The following is a 19,318-nucleotide window of genomic DNA, read 5'->3' as shown; positions in this document are numbered from 1 at the left end:
TTTAAGACTAGGGTCAAGTATTCCTGTGAGATAAATATTTCTGCTGAATTAATCGGATGGTTAGAGTGAAAAGAGCAAATACCGAGATATATTAGCCTTAAAATTGCACAGTGGCTTCTTCAGCTCAAGTTCAGGAGATGTAGGTTAGGTGGTGTGGAATTGTTAGAGAATATCTCTGCCTATAAGCAATTTCATTTTTTCCTCCTTTGTTTGATTCCAGGGTCCTGCTGGGGACAGAGGAGAACCAGGACCATCGGGTTCACCTGGCCTGCAGGTGCTGTGTGTTTGTTCTGAACTGCATTCTTCTTTTAAAAAAAAAAAAAGTCTTTAGGATTCATGTCATTAGCGTTGCGTTTTTAAATAAAACGGATTAACTAATTGACAGAATGGATTGCTCAGTGGTTCAGAATTGCAAACCAGACAGCTGGCTGGGTGGGTTGAGCTGCATTAAAACTCTAGCTATCAAATCGGCTCCTCCTGCTTTGAAAAGGATTGGTATGGCTGGGTGCTAGGGATGACAGCGCATAATTCGCTTATGTAAGATAGCAACAAGATCACTACTTAAGTCTCCTTACAGGGTTTGCCTGGGGGACCGGGACCAGCTGGAGAAAATGGAAAGCCTGGAGAGCCCGTAAGTAGTATTTTCTTTCTTTTTTTTTTTTTCTTCCCCTTTTTTCCCAGACATGCAGAAAACAATTGAAAAATAAAAATAAGGTATTATGCAGAGGTCTTCCCAGATAACGTTGCCAAAATCAGACAGCATCAGCATTCTGCAGTGTAGAGAAGTCTGCTTTTAGGAATTAAAGGTGGGAGAAACAGTGTGACAACCACAACATGGATTCACTAAGTGTAGCTCATAGATAAGTTGCATTTATTTTCTCTTAAACAGGGGCCAAAAGGTGATATTGGAGGACCTGGATTCCCAGGCCCTAAGGTAAATCATACAGCTTCGCTTCTATAATTACATTAATGAATTAACAAAATATGAACTTGACAAGAAAGAATAACAACTTTCTGTCTCACAGGGTGAAAATGGAATCCCAGGTGAACGCGGTGCACAAGGTCCTCCGGGGCCTCCTGGAGCTAGAGGTGGGCCAGGTCCTGCTGGCTCTGAAGGCGCCAAGGTACCTGCAGACTCTCTTGCTTTTCCCTTGCTATGTGAAGCATTCAGATTAATGTTCTTCGTTTTTTTTCTTCGTAATGACTTTTGTCCCTTTTTAGGGTCCTCCTGGTCCCCCTGGTGCCCCAGGAGGCACAGGACTGCCTGGTTTACAGGGAATGCCAGGAGAAAGAGGAGCTTCTGGAAGTCCTGGACCAAAAGGGGATAAGGTAACATACCCATCTTGAACATCCTGTGTGTTGTATGCTAACTCCTGCTTCCACAAGGCACTGGATTTGTTCATATGCTGACTTTCGGACCGACTTCAGAAGTGTTAAATGTTTAGAGCCTCTGCTTGTCTGTTCAGCACTGTTATATGGGACATATACATTTAAAAAATACAGCATTTTACAGCCCGTGTAATATATGCTAGATACATTACTCCAATAGCTCTCACTGGGGAAAGGATAGAACAGAACAGATCTAATGAAGCTAATGTCAGCATGCCACGTTCTTTGCCCCTGTTACAGGCTCCATTTTAAAACAGTATGGGTTTTTGCATCAAAATACTCAGTATCTGATGCTGAATACTGGGCAGAATGTCATCCCATTTTATATTTCCACATACGACCACAGTAGGGAAATACAGTCATTTGGATATATTCAGTATGAGATACTCTGCACAGTAATGCTATAATTTTGGGGTGGAGGAGGGCTTGATTATTTTTTCCTTTTTTTTTTTTTTTTTTTAACTTTAGCTTTTTCGCTTACACTACTTACTTCTTTCTAGGGAGAACCTGGTGGCAAAGGTGCTGATGGCCTTCCTGGCGCCAGAGGAGAGCGAGTGAGTGTTTAAGCTTCAGTTTCTGAATTAACTTCATATTGTCTACGCATTAAATGCGAGGAGAGTTACTGTAAATAAATACTATTTAGGAGAGAGACAGTAGTAATCCCGTTGCAGTACATTATGGCTGTGCAAATCTGGTTTTGTAAACTAAATTAGTCTTACTGCTGTTCTTTGTGATCACGACCATTTCAGCAGGATTCAGAAGAATTTTAGCAAGTGCAGGATTATACTTAATGGAGACCATGCTTTGGAGGAAGACTACCGATACAAAAGTAGTAAAAACGTGTATTTCCTGAATTGAGCCAACTGAAGAAGAATATTCCAGCTATAACGGAGTATAATAAAACGTTGCGATAGCAAGGGCTGTCATGCAGAATACTTGCACGGTTTACTGTATATTTATTTATCTATCCACGGCATATTCAAATTGGAATTATATACATATATCCAACAAGTATACACAAGCAGTATGTACATAAAAATAAAGAGAGGAAGCAAATATGTTAATGCTGATTGTATGATTGAAGGAAGTAGAAAAATGGATTTAAAAATGTAAGATATGCATAAAATTATCATGAAAAAAATAACGAAGGAGTTGGGTGACAGACATCAGAGAAAATCTGAAGAAACAGGGGCCTATTATCTATATTAAATTTAAGGCAATCGGTGACTTCGATTTTACCACTAAAAGAGGAGTACCGACTTAAGGTGACTTTTTTGTTTTAGGTTTACATGGGGGGAGGGGGAAATGACAATTTTCACTGCTAGAAAAGGTGCGATCTCTTTATGTCAGTCCAAAATGTTTTGTGCAGTAGCACACCGGTATTACAGAGTTGCTTTCATTTAAATGTAGTTAGCCACATGTTTACACTGAAATATAAATGATATTGATCAAAAAGATAACTGTCCTTAATTTTTATACAAAATATAATGTTTTTTTCTTACGTTAATGTTGTTGTTATTATTTTAGGGTAACGTAGGACCTATCGGTCCTCCTGGTCCTGCTGGTCCACCTGGAGATAAGGTAAAGCGTCCTTCGTGACGCCGTGCGACACTGGGAGCAGCATCGTTGCTGGCCAGCTCCCGGAAAGAGGAGTAAGTCCTGGTAACCATTCGCATTGCTTACAGGGAGAGACTGGTCCAGCTGGTGCCCCTGGTCCTGTGGGTTCCCGTGGCGGTCCGGTAAGCGACAGCACTCCTTTTCCAGTGTAATTTTACCACGGCTTAGCTGGACAGCAGTGTTGCAAACTGTCTCTATCAAGAACAAAAGCAGTTTGATAGCATAACAAACAGAGCACATTCAGCTCTTGTTGGAGTCTTGGGGTTTACATCTGCTAAGGATGCGATAGAAATCCATCGCTTTTAGCAGCATAAAGGGATTACAGGGCTGCAGTGACAGATAAGAGAGAAGAGTCTGAACCAACTATCGGTAGATAAAGCAGAGGAACGTCTTTGTTTCGTTTCCATCTTGTCATACAGTTAAATAAACGTACTAAGATTTAATTGCTTATTTTTGATAAAGCAGCACATGAATTATATCTAGGGACTACCATGAATTGTGTTCAGGGTTTATATAGGTGTGCCTGCAACCATTTTTCACACTTAAATTTCAGATAATTCCTGAGGAGTTGTTATTAGAGCCCAGCATCAGCTGTTAGCTTTAATTGTTCGCATTTCCTCCTCTCCCAAAACTGCTAAAACCAAGAATCTCCAGTTGTAGTCAGGAGTACTATGTAACTTAGTATATGAAGTATATTTTTCAAACAACTCCCATTGCTGACTTGCTGCTTTCCACAGGGAGAGCGAGGAGAACAAGGTCTTCCTGGGCCTGCTGGCTTCCCTGGAGCTCCAGTAAGTATGAATTTTAAAAAGCGATAGAATATGGTTTTTGATTTCTCATTTTCTGACATCCATCAGACTTGCTATAACTACTTAAATGTATACTTTGATTACAGACGCACTGATTTCCTTGCTACTTACTCTGTACTCAGTCAAACATAAGGCAACATCTATTTTTTCCTTTTATCCTTCCGTTTCCATGCTAGTTGACAGATAAAACTTCTCCCTTCAGAAGAGAGTCTGCATAAGTTCTTTCATCACGGTGTTATTTTCTGTCTTTTTATTATTCATTAATTTAGTTACAACTTTTTTACAGGGCCAGAATGGTGAACCCGGTGGGAAAGGAGAGCGAGGCCCACCTGGTCTGAGGGGGGAGGCTGGGCCCCCCGGAGCTGCAGGTCCACAGGGTGGTCCCGGTGCACCAGTAAGTCTGTGCTGCTCTTATAGCTCCAAATGAAGAGGCTTCTTCAGCCTTCCCTCCACCTTAGAGTGGCTGGGTCCAAGCACAAGCACTTGAACTGCTTGCTGCTTAATGATGGTATGTACAATGTTTATCTAGTTTGCAAACTATTTCAAAATACCTGTTTCTGTCCACATAGGGTCCACCTGGTCCCCAAGGAGTCAAAGGAGAACGTGGATCTCCCGGAGGCCCTGTAAGTAGCTCTTGGATACTAACAGAACCATTTCTCACTGACTACTATAACAGACGGGATGTAGATTAATCACAAGGTCTAATGAAGTCCAAGGTGTTTGGAAATGTTGGATTTCATGATAGTAATAAAAAGGAGGAGCCAAAATAATTGCTGGGGCAAAACCCAAAGCTATAAAATCTCAACAGATAATAGATTTATTTGCGGTCTCTACCGACTTTCTCAGAGACTATTGGTCTTCCTTTGATAACATAGAAGACGTTTCCTTGGTGAAAGAAGGTGGGGGAGAAGTGGGGGGGAGGGATGGGAAATTAGAATTTGAAAAATAACTAAGTATGTTTAAAAGAAAAAAACCAACAACTTGATATTCAGTTGCAGGACCTTTTGTTTGTTTTGCATAAAATCTGAATTAAAAGAATTCAAAGGCAGCTTTTCAACCGAAATGAGTTGGTTCACTTTTTTCTAATCTTTAGAAACTGATGAAAGTATTGGTTTCTTATAGGGTGCTGCTGGTTTTCCTGGTGCTCGTGGTCTACCTGGTCCCCCTGGTAACAATGTAAGTTGTTCTGTCCCTCTTGTCTTTTATTCTTACCTTGCAGATAACTTCATAGATTTCCTATTATATTGTATTAATCAAAATGTACCTTGATGTGAATAGTAAGCAGTGTTATATCGAATATGTTCTATCTTAACTGGAATATTAATTCTATCACTTGGAATTGGCACACATTTTTCTATTACAATTTGCTTTCCAAAGCCCATTGAAATTTGTGAAATTCTTCAGGTTTTCATTTGCTTTTCTTGCTTTGTCATGGTTTTTTTTTAAAAAAAAAAAGCATACTTCAGGATTTTGACTTGATTTTTTTCCTTTTCAAGGAAGGTAAGTCCCTGAGAATTTTTTTTTTTTAGTTTTCTATCAAGTGGAACAACATTTAAACTAAATTTGCATGAGACAGAGGAATACAGAAAGATTATTGTACCGAAGCTCCTTCCACTATCTGGGCCCACGTGGAGATTAATCTACCTGTCTGCAGTATATTTAAAAAAAAAAAAAAAAAAGAAAAAGTGATGCTTACGCATTATCTATTTCCAGACATCTTATACACCGTTTCATAATGTCCTTGAGTGTTCAACTTGCACCCACTTGAGTCTTGATTAGTAAAATCCAGTCTCTTAGATTCTTTTTAAAGTTGAAGGAAATACAAAGAATAAGATGCGTTTTCCCGTTATTTTAAATACAAAATACTATCTGTCCATCATACTATAACTGGGATATATTCGAATAAACAAGTTAGTATAGTTACCGATAGATGTTAATATCACTAAATGACAAGACAAATTAGGATTTTTTTTATGGAAAAGCATCTCATTCTGCCTATGTCCAAGGCATTATTAAAGTTACCCAGCATGAGTGTTTCCTGAAATCAGCTGGGACCACCCTGGCTTCAAATTTTGATGGCAGCGCTTTGGGTGAGGAATGCGTATCCTGTTTTAGATGCGCTACAGCCACCAGACGTCCCAAATGTGCAGGTGTTGTACTATGGAGATATTAAATATTTCCGGAGAACAGGGAGGGAAAAAAATGTGGGCTGGAAGCAGCAGTAGTCAAGGGGACAAATAGTCCTTTTAAGATCCGATCTTGATGTACCAGGGTTGTGCTCTCAATCTACCATTAGGCAATTAAACCAATTGGATTGGCTTTCACGAGGGAAGATAAATACCAGTAAGTATGTTGTGCTCTTTAAGATAATACAGCTCATGCTCTTCTTTCTAAAATTGGTAGGGTAGTCCAGGTCCCCCTGGTAATGCAGGGCCTGCGGGCAAGGATGGGCCTCCCGGACCCCCTGGTAATGCTGGTCCTCCTGGTGGTTCAGGACCTCCTGGACTACGTGGTGAGCCTGGAGCACCAGGTGAAAAAGGGTCTCCAGGTGCACGGGGAGAGAGGGTAAGTACATGTCCAGTCAGGAAAGTTGAATGATAGGTAGAGGCTGAATGTGTCAACTATCGGAAGCGAGATTCTTGGCGTTGATTAGCCTAACCTTTCTTTAAACAGGGGACACCAGGTGACCCAGGACCCCAAGGCATCATTGGCAGCCGTGGCAGTACGGGTTTACCCGGTCCACGTGGCCTCCCTGGCCCAGCTGGCATGGCAGGTGGCAAGGTAAGCGTGCGCATACTGAGATGATGGCCTTGCAGATTTTAGTCCAGTTGTTTCCACTTAAATCCCTAAAATCAGACTTGAAAACATCCAGTGGTTACTGGATGTCTCTAAGGTAGTCTTTAATCTTTATTCCTAAGGCTCTTGGATCGGATTAATTGCTATTATATTAAGTATATAACCACCTTCACCCCTTGGGGAGAAATGAAGTATAGAAGCTCCTAGAGAGTTTAAATCATAGTTTCAGCTACCACCAGATATTTTTGCTTAATTATCAATCTTTCTTGCTCTATGACTCAAACAGGAAAATAATTTAACCTGCTCCAGAAAAGGAGATGGGAAGCTGGCTTTGTGTTCAATCACCGAAAGCTAGGATAGGCAGTTGTTTTTTGTTAAATGCTTTAGCTATTGTTTTCGGGCACTTAAGAGGTGATATACCTCTGTATAATCAACAAGGTCTTGAGAGAGCATACAGCTGGAAAGATTATCTCGTTGGAAAGGGATATTCAGAAAGATTACTTGTGTCCTGGGCTCGCAGGAAAAACTCCAAGAGAAGGGATATCCAGAGAGAGATCCTCCCTCCAGTGGCGCTCAGCCCTTAAATGGGGTCTAGGAGATGTGGAGCCAGACTCCACCCCTTCTGGTCACACAGGTGAACTGCCTTTACCTATGCTCCTAAGGTCAACACTGTGTTTGTGTCAGGTGATGGATCAGAGGTTCGGGCAGTGACTCAATAGTCACTCAGTCAGGATCCTTAGTACGTTCTACTTGAGAAAACAGTAAAGTATGCTCCTCAGTTTCAAGTGTCTACGTGTATTACTATTGATGAAAAGGAAGTCTGAACGTGTTCTTCCTTTGCATATTCCAAGTATACCCAATCACCAAAGTTGCAGTGGCGCTTCACTTGATCTGATATCCTTCATTACCGCATGCTTTGTTGAAGACGTACAATACAATGTCATTCAATAAGCACACTATCTGCAGTTAAATCTTCTTCCCTTTTTTGTCAGGGTGAAGATGGTAAACCAGGTGTGAATGGTGTCCCGGGAGAACGTGGTGCTCCTGGTCCGCAAGGTCCCATGGGTCAGAGAGGCTTACCTGGAGAGCCGGGCAGAGATGTGAGTGGATGCGTTAGACCTTTCTGATAGCTTTTGAGTTACATGCAGAAAAATCAGGAAGTAAACTTTGCTTTAAAGTTAGCGAAAGTTCCCTCAAGCGCCTGGTGCACAGTCCTGGGCAGATGACCTTTTCATGAAGGAGGTGTAACCTATAATGTCCATTGGGTTGTTTTTTACCTGGGGATCGTATTTCGGTCTCCCTGGAATGCAAATGAGAGAACTTTGTGCCTGTACGTTTAAAAATTAAAACGTTAGAAAGATTTTTAATGGACCCTTCCACCTTCCGGAACACTTGTCTGTTGAAAATGCTTTCCTAGTCTGAAGAACAGGATTTCATTTTACAGGAGAAAATGCTGCCTATGTATAATTGGGTTGTTTTGGCTTTTTTTTTTTTTTTTTTTTTTTTTTTTTAATAAACTCTACTATTTTTATTTTTGTTATTCCCCCCCATAGGGTAACCCTGGCTCAGATGGCTCTCCTGGACGGGATGGATCCCCAGGCGGCAAAGTAAGGAATCACCAGTGTCTCTGAACTGCCATATCTGATGATACACTTAACTAGTTCTGTGCCGTGTAACTTGAATCTTTTAACAGTACAGGGAATGTACTCTTTATACTGTATCTAAAACATTAAATTTATACTCACTGTGACTGTCTGCAGGGTGACCGTGGTGAAAGTGGCCCTCCTGGCGTTCCAGGACCTCCTGGTCACCCGGGACCTGCAGGTAACAACGGTGCCCCTGGAAAAGCTGGTGAAAGAGGATTCCAGGTAAAAACAAAACAATGCACATGTATGTGTCCTTCCTATGCGCGGTCTGATTCATGCAGTTTTAAGAGTGGAGAGTGGAAGTTCAGAACAGTGATGCTGTTGTTACTTGAATTTGTTTTCCCGAGGTTTCTTGGCACTGAGGGCCACTTGTATAAGAATAGCAAGTGGAAAGATTACATGCTCACAACATAAAGATCAAAACCCGCACACTTAGGATGCTGAAAAGCACCGTTAATTCCCATCCCATACGATGGTTGTGCAGCACAAGTAGTGTTTTTTACTTAAACTAAAAGGAGTTATTGTGTATGTATTCAAGATACTTCTGTGAAGTGTTGACACTAACTCTGTGAGCTCTGAATATCTTCAAAAATGGGATAAAGGGTCTTAAATTGAAGGTATGGTATTGGTGCATACAAGCATCAGAAAGACTTGGTAGGAAAAAAAGACTGGCCAAAATTCAGTTGAGTCTGTGTGTGGTGCTTCCTTGAGTCTCTGACTGTACCGTGTATCAGAAAATAAAGCAGTCTAGTCTACTGCATCTACTCCATGCTATCTTGTGTCACAGGGTCCACCTGGACCTCCTGGCTCTGCTGGTCCTGCTGGAGCTCGTGGACCTGCTGTAAGTCACATTTTAAGTATTACTGATATCATACAGTCACTATTTCCTCAGCTTTATTGCATTTATCTTATTTCACTTCATACTCCTTTTATCACAAATCTAAAGGGTCCTCAAGGTCCTCGCGGTGACAAAGGTGAAACTGGTGAACGAGGCAGCGCCGGCATCAAGGGTCATAGAGGATTTCCTGGTACGCCAGGTCTCCCCGGTCCTCCCGTGAGTATTGCATTGGATTAGCAATTTCAGCCATGTTGGTTCATGTGGCTTGGGCCCCAGCTAGCTGATTCGAAGATGAAAATAAAAATTGTGAAGAAGAAATTCGATTTTTCAGATGCATTCAATAGTTTGTCGTTCGTGACTTAAGCTTAAATAAGTATTAATAAAGAACCAGAACAAGCTGCTAGGAGCTCGGTGTCTATCTGAACTACAAAAATAAACTTCTTGCATTCGCATTTATAGGCTATTCCTGATGAAATAGGGTAGACGCAAATTTCAATATGTAATTCTATCTAATAGATACCTATGTTAAACAAGCATAAAATCTACGAAATAAAAGCTATTCCAAGTCCAGCAATGTCTCGTCTATCGTGCATATCGCTCAATAATAATTATTGGAGTGTAATTGGCATGAAATTGCAGAGGAATGTGTTGTAAACATGCATTTATAATGGTTACTAATAGCTAAAATTGAATGGTAATAGGCAAGCTCTAGGTACTTAGGAAAAAAGGTAAAGAGCAGGTTATATTGTGTTATATTAGTGCTAGTAATAGCACTCATGATTGAATTGATAATTATCTAGATGAGTTTTGTTTTTTTAATCTGCCACTGTCAATGATAAAAATCGAAGTTATAAATACCGCCTATATTTAAATAATTAACAGGATATACCCTATTGAGTCACTTAGGAACAGAAAGAAGTCTGATAAATTGTCATATAAACCACGAACCGTTGTTTTAAAATGCACAGTTGAGCTCTTTGTGATTCACGTGTAAATAAAAGAACAGTGTATTTAAAAAAAAAAAAAAAACACAACAAAAAACACTTAGACATGAACGGTTATCAAATTCTAAGTAACTTTGTTGGTAATGTGATAAAATCTGCTTTAATCAGTGTTTTAAACTTTTATGTATTTATATTTACGTATGTATCACTCATTACTTGTTGATGTCAGTTGGCTTCCTTGCATTTTAGATGGTATTACTTACTTGAATCACACCGTAAAAGATTTTCCAGTTAAGGAATTTCTTACCATCTTAAGTGCTGTGAGAGTAGCAACTATTCTTTCTCGTATCCCATGTAATCCTTTTTTAAGCTTGTTTCAGATAATTACCAAGATGCTTTTACTATGTTAAGATACATCTACCTTGCTGCAAAACATTACTCCGAAGACTGACTTTTCTTTACTTTGTAGGGCCCCCTGGGTCCGCAAGGTGCAATTGGAAGTCCAGGAGCTTCAGGAGCAAGGGTAAGAAAGGCTCTTTTCTTGAGATAATGGGAAGGAAGATAGAAAAAGTTGGCGTGTGGTTTCAGAAAGGCCATCTGAGCCGGCAGCTGTTAAAGAAAAAGGAGGCACCTGATAAACTGCACAGCAATGTTAGAAGGGTCTCAAGTAGTTGAAAAATAGAAATTATCCGGTAATCTACTTTGACTACAGTGTGTGTTCACCTTTGTTGTAGGGTCCCCCAGGACCAGCTGGGCCCCCTGGAAAGGATGGTACAAGCGGTTATCCAGGTCCAATTGGTCCTCCTGGCCCACGGGGTAACAGAGGTGAAAGCGGCCCTGCAGTAAGTAAACTGTGCATGCTCAATTGATTCTTTAGGGGTATTCATTAAATAAAATATTCTCTCGCACTTAAATATCTGTCTCGGAAAATTGTGGTAGGAAATAAACTAGTTCTTAATGGTAACGTTAAGGAAGTTCAAATAATTGGTAGTTTGGTGTAATTTCTGACTTAGTGTGTATTGTTAGTTCCAGGTAATTGCAAGACTAGTATATGGAGAGTAGGGATCTTCCTCTGTGTCTTCCAAATCTCTTAAACAGGGCTGTGGTTTTTCGTTTCAGATGGTGTGGTGTTGTTGTTTCTATTTCATGTTGTTTTGCTTCCTTTTACATTACCTGCCGTTTCTTATTTTCATTCACTTTCAATTCTTTTCGGATTTATTCTGCTTGTTTCATTTCACTTCCATGTAATTTTTTCTTTCTTTATGTGTTGATTTCTTTTAGGGTCCACCAGGACAACCTGGTCTGCCTGGTCCTTCTGGTCCTCCTGGTCCATGTTGTGGTGGTGGCATAGGTGCTCTGGGTGCTGGCGAAAAAGGTCCAGTGGGCTACGGCTATGAATTTGGAGATGAACCAAAAGAAAATGAGATCAACCTGGGTGAAATCATGTCTTCCATGAAATCAATTAACAACCAGATAGAAAATATCCTCAGTCCTGATGGATCACGAAAGAATCCAGCTCGCAACTGCAGAGATCTGAAATTCTGCCATCCTGAACTCAAGAGTGGTATGTCAGGTTTTTATTGGCAGTAATGGTAGCAGATGATGTTTTTTTTTTTTTTTTTTCCTAATTGTTACAGTCTTTAAGTATGTAAAGGCAGAGGCTTGCACTGCGAAGCTCTTTATTTGTTTAAAAAACTATAAATCAAGTAATCACTTAAAACTTCCAGTTTCTCTGTTTATACAAGGAGAATTGTAGTCTCATCAATGCACTCCTTCGCTTTCTTGCAAAAGCAAATTTGTTCAAATCTTACTCCAAAAATGTAGGAGATAAAAGTTCGGCGCTGACTTAGTTCGAGCGTCAGATTACAATCTTCTCATAAACTCAGTACGTTTTTATATAGTCTGTTTTTTCCATTGCTTCTCCACGATAAGAATTGAATAATCTTTGTAATTTGCCATAGGTTTCTGGAATAGAAATAAGGCTGTTACCATAAGGTAAAATGCTTCTTGAACTATACATCTAAGCCCCTAAATTATTTTTCACCTGTAGGAGAGTACTGGATTGATCCTAACCAAGGCTGCAAGATGGATGCTATTAAAGTATATTGCAATATGGAAACCGGTGAGACATGCCTCAGTGCTAACCCTGCCAGTGTGCCAAGGAAGAACTGGTGGACCACTGAAAGCAATACAAAGAAACACATATGGTTTGGAGAGTCGATGAAGGGCGGTTTCCAGGTAAGAACATAGCTTAGACAGTAGCTCAAACGGTGGCTGGTACAATGTATTCAAAATGTACTGAGGAATACACCTGAAGTTGAGCTAAACTGACAATGGGTGAAATACTAACTACACAACCAATCTGTCGAGCCAATTAAATGAAAGCTGTTGTTCACATACTGTACTCTGCAGTTTAGCTATGGAGATCCCGACCTCCCTGAAGATGTCTCTGAAGTTCAGCTGGCATTCCTTCGCATCCTCTCCAGCCGTGCATCCCAGAACATCACCTACCACTGCAAGAACAGCATTGCCTACATGGATGAAGCCAGCGGAAATGTTAAAAAAGCCTTGAAATTGATGAGCTCTGTGGAAACTGAGATAAAGGCTGAAGGAAACAGCAAGTACATGTATGCAGTTCTGGAAGATGGCTGTACGGTAAGTAAAGCCTTTTCCCCCTGCCTTATCACAAGATCACAGAATGGTAAGGTTGGAAGGGAACCCTAGAGATCGAGACGAAGCCCCCCCTGCCAAAGCAGGTTCCCTACACCAGGTCGCGCAGGTAGGCGTCCAGGAGAGGCTTGAGTATCTCCAGAGAAGGAGACTCCACAACCCCCCTGGGCAGCCTGTTCCTGATGCTCCGTCAGCGTCACCGTAAAGAAGGTCTTGACCACATTCGTGTGAGACTTGCTATACAGCAGATTCGGTCTCGCTGCGCGCGAGCGTCGTCGTCTTCTCTCTTAGGCAGACACCCAGGGCCGCCTTTTTCCCCCCCAGCCGCGTCCCGGGATCGGGTTCTCGGTCTCGCTGCGCGCGAGCGTCGTCGTCTTCTCTCTTAGGCAGACACCCAGGGCCGCCTTTTTCCCCCCCAGCCGCGTCCCGGGATCGGGTTCTCGGTCTCGCTGCGCGCGAGCGTCGTCGTCTTCTCTCTTAGGCAGACACCCAGGGCCGCCTTTTTCCCCCCCAGCCGCGTCCCGGGATCGGGTTCTCGGTCTCGCTGCGCGCGAGCGTCGTCGTCTTCTCTCTTAGGCAGACACCCAGGGCCGCCTTTTTCCCCCCCAGCCGCGTCCCGGGATCGGGTTCTCGGTCTCGCTGCGCGCGAGCGTCGTCGTCTTCTCTCTTAGGCAGACACCCAGGGCCGCCTTTTTCCCCCCCAGCCGCGTCCCGGGATCGGGTTCTCGGTCTCGCTGCGCGCGAGCGTCGTCGTCTTCTCTCTTAGGCAGACACCCAGGGCCGCCTTTTTCCCCCCCAGCCGCGTCCCGGGATCGGGTTCTCGGTCTCGCTGCGCGCGAGCGTCGTCGTCTTCTCTCTTAGGCAGACACCCAGGGCCGCCTTTTTCCCCCCCAGCCGCGTCCCGGGATCGGGTTCTCGGTCTCGCTGCGCGCGAGCGTCGTCGTCTTCTCTCTTAGGCAGACACCCAGGGCCGCCTTTTTCCCCCCCAGCCGCGTCCCGGGATCGGGTTCTCGGTCTCGCTGCGCGCGAGCGTCGTCGTCTTCTCTCTTAGGCAGACACCCAGGGCCGCCTTTTTCCCCCCCAGCCGCGTCCCGGGATCGGGTTCTCGGTCTCGCTGCGCGCGAGCGTCGTCGTCTTCTCTCTTAGGCAGACACCCAGGGCCGCCTTTTTCCCCCCCAGCCGCGTCCCGGGATCGGGTTCTCGGTCTCGCTGCGCGCGAGCGTCGTCGTCTTCTCTCTTAGGCAGACACCCAGGGCCGCCTTTTTCCCCCCCAGCCGCGTCCCGGGATCGGGTTCTCGGTCTCGCTGCGCGCGAGCGTCGTCGTCTTCTCTCTTAGGCAGACACCCAGGGCCGCCTTTTTCCCCCCCAGCCGCGTCCCGGGATCGGGTTCTCGGTCTCGCTGCGCGCGAGCGTCGTCGTCTTCTCTCTTAGGCAGACACCCAGGGCCGCCTTTTTCCCCCCCAGCCGCGTCCCGGGATCGGGTTCTCGGTCTCGCTGCGCGCGAGCGTCGTCGTCTTCTCTCTTAGGCAGACACCCAGGGCCGCCTTTTTCCCCCCCAGCCGCGTCCCGGGATCGGGTTCTCGGTCTCGCTGCGCGCGAGCGTCGTCGTCTTCTCTCTTAGGCAGACCCCCAGGGCCGCCTTTTTCCCCCCCAGCCGCGTCCCGGGATCGGGTTCTCGGTCTCGCTGCGCGCGAGCGTCGTCGTCTTCTCTCTTTGGCAGACACCCAGGCCCGCCTTTTTCCCCCCCAGCCGCGTCCCGGGATCGGGTTCTCGGTCTCGCTGCGCGCGAGCGTCGTCGTCTTCTCTCTTAGGCAGACACCCAGCGCCGCCTTTTTCCCCCCCAGCCGCGTCCCGGGATCGGGTTCTCGTCCTCGCTGCGCGCGAGCGTCGTCGTCTTCTCTCTTAGGCAGACACCCAGGCCCGCCTTTTTCCCCCCCAGCCGCGTCCCGGGATCGGGTTCTCGGTCTCGCTGCGCGCGAGCGTCGTCGTCTTCTCTCTTTGGCAGACACCCAGGCCCGCCTTTTTCCCCCCCAGCCGCGTCCCGGGATCGGGTTCTCGGTCTCGCTGCGCGCGAGCGTCGTCGTCTTCTCTCTTTGGCAGACACCCAGGCCCGCCTTTTTCCCCCCCAGCCGCGTCCCGGGATCGGGTTCTCGGTCTCGCTGCGCGCGAGCGTCGTCGTCTTCTCTCTTAGGCAGACACCCAGGCCCGCCTTTTTCCCCCCAGCCGCGTCCCGGATCGGGTTCTCGGTCTCTCGCTGCGCGCGAGCGTCGTCGTCTTCTCTCTTTGGCAGACACCCAGGCCCGCCTTTTTCCCCCCCAGCCGCGTCCCGGGATCGGTTCTCGGTCCGCTGCGCGCGAGCGTCGTCGTCTTCTCTCTTTGGCAGACACCCAGGCCCGCCTTTTTCCCCCCCAGCCGCGTCCCGGGATCGGGTTCTCGGTCTCGCTGCGCGCGAGCGTCGTCGTCTTCTCTCTTTGGCAGACACCCAGGCCCGCCTTTTTCCCCCCAGCCGCGTCCCGGGATCGGGTTCTCGTCTCGCTGCGCGCGAGCGTCGTCGTCTTCTCTCTTTGGCAGACACCCAGGCCCGCCTTTTCCCCCCCAGCCGCTCCGGATCGGTTCTCGTCTCGCTGCGCGCGAGCGTCGTCGTCTTCTCTCTTGGCAGACACCCAGGCCCGCCTTTTTCCCCCCCAGCCGCGTCCCGGATCGGTTCTCGTCTCGCTGCGCGCGAGCGTCGTCGTCTTCTCTCTTGGCAGACACCCAGGCCGCCTTTTTCCCCCCCACCGCGTCCCGGGATCGGTTCTCGTCTCGCTGCGCGCGAGCGTCGTCTTCTCTCTTTGGCAGACACCCAGGCCGCCTTTTTCCCCCCCAGCCGCGTCCGGATCGGTTCTCGTCTCGCTGCGCGCGAGCGTCGTCGTCTTCTCTCTTGGCAGACACCCAGCCGCCTTTTCCCCCCCAGCCGCGTCCCGGATCGGTTCTCGGTCTCGCTGCGCGCGAGCGTCGTCGTCTTCTCTCTTGCAGACACCCAGGCCGCCTTTTTCCCCCCCACCGCGTCCCGGATCGGTTCTCGGTCTCGCTGCGCGCGAGCGTCGTCGTCTTCTCTCTTGGCAGACACCCAGGCCGCCTTTTTCCCCCCCCGCGCGCCCGGATCGGTTCTCGTCTCGCTGCGCGCGAGCGTCGTCGTCTTCTCTCTTAGGCAGACACCCAGGGCCGCCTTTTTCCCCCCCAGCCGCGTCCCGGGATCGGGTTCTCGGTCTCGCTGCGCGCGAGCGTCGTCGTCTTCTCTCTTAGGCAGACACCCAGGCCCGCCTTTTTCCCCCCCAGCCGCGTCCCGGGATCGGGTTCTCGGTCTCGCTGCGCGCGAGCGTCGTCGTCTTCTCTCTTAGGCAGACACCCAGCGCCGCCTTTTTCCCCCCCAGCCGCGTCCCGGGATCGGGTTCTCGGTCTCGCTGCGCGCGAGCGTCGTCGTCTTCTCTCTTTGGCAGACACCCAGGCCCGCCTTTTTCCCCCCCAGCCGCGTCCCGGGATCGGGTTCTCGGTCTCGCTGCGCGCGAGCGTCGTCGTCTTCTCTCTTTGGCAGACACCCAGCGCCGCCTTTTTCCCCCCCAGCCGCGTCCCGGGATCGGGTTCTCGGTCTCGCTGCGCGCGAGCGTCGTCGTCTTCTCTCTTTGGCAGACACCCAGGGCCGCCTTTTTCCCCCCCAGCCGCGTCCCGGGATCGGGTTCTCGGTCTCGCTGCGCGCGAGCGTCGTCGTCTTCTCTCTTTGGCAGACACCCAGGCCCGCCTTTTTCCCCCCCACCCGCGTCCCGGGATCGGGTTCTCGGTCTCGCTGCGCGCGAGCGTCGTCGTCTTCTCTCTTAGGCAGACACCCAGGCCCGCCTTTTTCCCCCCCAGCCGCGTCCCGGGATCGGGTTCTCGGTCTCGCTGCGCGCGAGCGTCGTCGTCTTCTCTCTTTGGCAGACACCCAGCGCCGCCTTTTTCCCCCCCAGCCGCGTCCCGGGATCGGGTTCTCGGTCTCGCTGCGCGCGAGCGTCGTCGTCTTCTCTCTTTGGCAGACACCCAGGCCCGCCTTTTTCCCCCCCAGCCGCGTCCCGGGATCGGGTTCTCGGTCTCGCTGCGCGCGAGCGTCGTCGTCTTCTCTCTTTGGCAGACACCCAGGCCCGCCTTTTTCCCCCCCAGCCGCGTCCCGGGATCGGGTTCTCGGTCTCGCTGCGCGCGAGCGTCGTCGTCTTCTCTCTTTGGCAGACACCCAGGCCCGCCTTTTTCCCCCCCAGCCGCGTCCCGGGATCGGGTTCTCGGTCCCGCTGCGCGCGAGCGTCGTCGTCTTCTCTCTTTGGCAGACACCCAGGCCCGCCTTTTTCCCCCCAGCCGCGTCCCGGGATCGGGTTCTCGGTCTCGCTGCGCGCGAGCGTCGTCGTCTTCTCTCTTAGGCAGACACCCAGCGCCGCCTTTTTCCCCCCCAGCCGCGTCCCGGGATCGGGTTCTCGGTCTCGCTGCGCGCGAGCGTCGTTCGTCTTCTCTCTTTGGCAGACACCCAGGCCCGCCTTTTTCCCCCCCCGCCGCGTCCCGGGATCGGGTTCTCGGTCTCGCTGCGCGCGAGCGTCGTCGTCTTCTCTCTTAGGCAGACACCCAGCGCCGCCTTTTTCCCCCCCAGCCGCGTCCCGGGATCGGTTTCTCGGTCTCGCTGCGCGCGAGCGTCGTCGTCTTCTCTCTTTGGCAGACACCCAGCGCCGCCTTTTTCCCCCCCAGCCGCGTCCCGGGATCGGGTTCTCGGTCTCGCTGCGCGCGAGCGTCGTCGTCTTCTCTCTTAGGCAGACACCCAGGCCCGCCTTTTTCCCCCCCAGCCGCGTCCCGGGATCGGGTTCTCGGTCTCGCTGCGCGCGAGCGTCGTCGTCTTCTCTCTTAGGCAGACACCCAGGCCCGCCTTTTTCCCCCCCGCCTTTTTCCCCCCCGCCTTTTTCCCCCCCGCCTTTTTCCCCCCCGCCTTTTTCCCCCCCGCCTTTTCCCCCCCCGCCTTTTTCCCCCCCGCCTTTTTCCCCCCCGCCTTTTCCCCCCCCGCCTCTTTCCCCCCCGCCTTTTTCCCCCCCGCCTTTTTCCCCCCCGCCTTTTTCCCCCCCGCCTTCTCCATTTCATTGGTGCTGTCATACGCTATTTTTCAAATGGAAGTATTATTTTTTCCTCCTTTTTTGTGTACTTTTATCTAGCCTAACACTGATTTCTCCTACTTGTTCTTTGTTTTAATTTCACAGAAACACTCTGGTGAATGGGGTAAAACTGTGTTTGAATACAGAACACGCAAAACAATGAGGTTACCTGTGGTTGATATTGCGCCCATGGATATCGGTGGTCCTGATCAGGAATTCGGTGTCGACGTTGGCCCAGTCTGCTTCTTGTAAATCATGATCCTGCTCTTTTGAATCCCCAGCAAACAGATTCACACTCCAACTGTGCTCCTTTGTTTTAACCTTTCCAGCTAGTACGGACGACCGTCTGTAGCCCAGTTATTTATTAACCAAATTTCTGTGGGGAAATGAGTTTGATATCAAGGGTTAACTTTTGTTTGTTTGCTATTATACCAAGTGAAGTAAAAACGCTTTTTGCTTTTTTTCAAACCAAATTCCATCTTCAGAACACTTCTCCGTGGTGCTATAATTAAACTTCAACACTTAAAAAACAACACTGTGTTCTATTAGTTGAATGTTAGTCAATTTCCAAAGCACTGATCGCTCCCAGTAACCAAATACCCTTCCCTCTAAGATACAGTCCATAAAGCTAGAAAGGCTTCCCTGTTTCAACTACCTCAACATGGCCAGAAACAGGGCTAAGTCAAACTGAAAATCAATTAAATCAGTCAAACTACATTGAATCCATCTGTCAATTCAGCAGAATCATTTCATATAAAATTGTCCATTACTGTACTTATCAGCTGTGAATAAGTACAGTCTACTTCTGAAGTTTAATACCTTAGTGGCAGTAGTCACCACAGCTTTAATGTTGGATTGTATTCTGTTATCAAAGGTGCTTCTCTACTTTCCTGTCATTGCTGGTCAAGACCACTAAAATTAGGGAAGTATAAAAGACTAACATGATGGTGCTAATGTATTTTTCACTCCTAACTCTGCAAGTCGGGGTTATCGACTTGCTTGGAAAACCAAAATAAAGGATTAAAAGCAATTGTAAAATGTCTCCTGTCAAAGATTGTCATTGGCATGTCATAGCTGAGAACTTGCTCCCTTCACTCTGTACACATCAATAAAGATGCAAAATTGTGAACTTAATTTGTCAAATGAACGCATTTATAGTGTTGAAGGTTAACCATCTTTGTAAGCTTTTCAATGGTTGTTGGTCTATTCCTTACAGAGACACATATTGAAATACCTTAATAAATCTCCTTGTCATTTCATAACACTGACTGTTACATTTCACTGTTTCTGAGTATTTTACTATTTCCTCAACCATATTCATGAGGTGAGACACCGCTCCGGCACCACTTTAAGCAAAGCTGCGTAATCCGAAAGATGCAGCTTCCGGCATAATAACAATAGAAAGTTTACTTACTTTTTCCGTTCCTCTCCTTCAAGAAGCTCGTGTTACCGAGCACCGTGAGCTTCTTTG

The 19,318-nt window shown here is 47.5% G+C and overlaps 1 protein-coding gene and 1 long non-coding RNA gene across 2 annotated transcripts in view; one reads left to right on the top strand and one right to left on the bottom strand.

The window, feature by feature from the left end:
• The window catches only part of COL3A1 (collagen type III alpha 1 chain), a 55,578-nt gene extending 36,469 nt beyond the window's left edge, over nt 1-19,109 (top strand). The window contains exons 27-51 of the mRNA XM_010713346.4: nt 221-274; nt 578-631; nt 890-934; nt 1,026-1,124; nt 1,222-1,329; nt 1,890-1,943; nt 2,917-2,970; nt 3,075-3,128; nt 3,744-3,797; nt 4,102-4,209; nt 4,385-4,438; nt 4,938-4,991; nt 6,219-6,380; nt 6,489-6,596; nt 7,604-7,711; nt 8,165-8,218; nt 8,372-8,479; nt 9,045-9,098; nt 9,204-9,311; nt 10,509-10,562; nt 10,774-10,881; nt 11,321-11,603; nt 12,090-12,277; nt 12,452-12,694; nt 17,953-19,109. Of these exons, the coding sequence (XP_010711648.2) occupies nt 221-274; nt 578-631; nt 890-934; nt 1,026-1,124; nt 1,222-1,329; nt 1,890-1,943; nt 2,917-2,970; nt 3,075-3,128; nt 3,744-3,797; nt 4,102-4,209; nt 4,385-4,438; nt 4,938-4,991; nt 6,219-6,380; nt 6,489-6,596; nt 7,604-7,711; nt 8,165-8,218; nt 8,372-8,479; nt 9,045-9,098; nt 9,204-9,311; nt 10,509-10,562; nt 10,774-10,881; nt 11,321-11,603; nt 12,090-12,277; nt 12,452-12,694; nt 17,953-18,099 (2,517 nt within the window). The 3' untranslated portion in view covers nt 18,100-19,109. The remainder of the gene's footprint in view (nt 1-220; nt 275-577; nt 632-889; nt 935-1,025; nt 1,125-1,221; nt 1,330-1,889; nt 1,944-2,916; nt 2,971-3,074; nt 3,129-3,743; nt 3,798-4,101; nt 4,210-4,384; nt 4,439-4,937; nt 4,992-6,218; nt 6,381-6,488; nt 6,597-7,603; nt 7,712-8,164; nt 8,219-8,371; nt 8,480-9,044; nt 9,099-9,203; nt 9,312-10,508; nt 10,563-10,773; nt 10,882-11,320; nt 11,604-12,089; nt 12,278-12,451; nt 12,695-17,952) is intronic.
• LOC146543923 (uncharacterized) lies at nt 8,094-10,601 on the bottom strand. Its single transcript, XR_014884552.1, has 2 exons — nt 10,461-10,601; nt 8,094-9,375 (listed from the first exon to the last, which is right to left on the bottom strand). It is a non-coding gene; the product is annotated as an uncharacterized LOC146543923 (long non-coding RNA).
• Nucleotides 19,110-19,318: the final 209 nt, after the last annotated feature.

Source organism: Meleagris gallopavo, chromosome 7 (assembly GCF_905368555.1).
Source record: "Meleagris gallopavo chromosome 7, MGAL_WU_HG_1.1, whole genome shotgun sequence".
Lineage (NCBI taxonomy): Eukaryota > Metazoa > Chordata > Aves > Galliformes > Phasianidae > Meleagris > Meleagris gallopavo.
The sequence above is the reverse complement of the archived record's forward strand: the minus strand, read 5'-3'. Positions and strand labels throughout refer to the sequence as shown.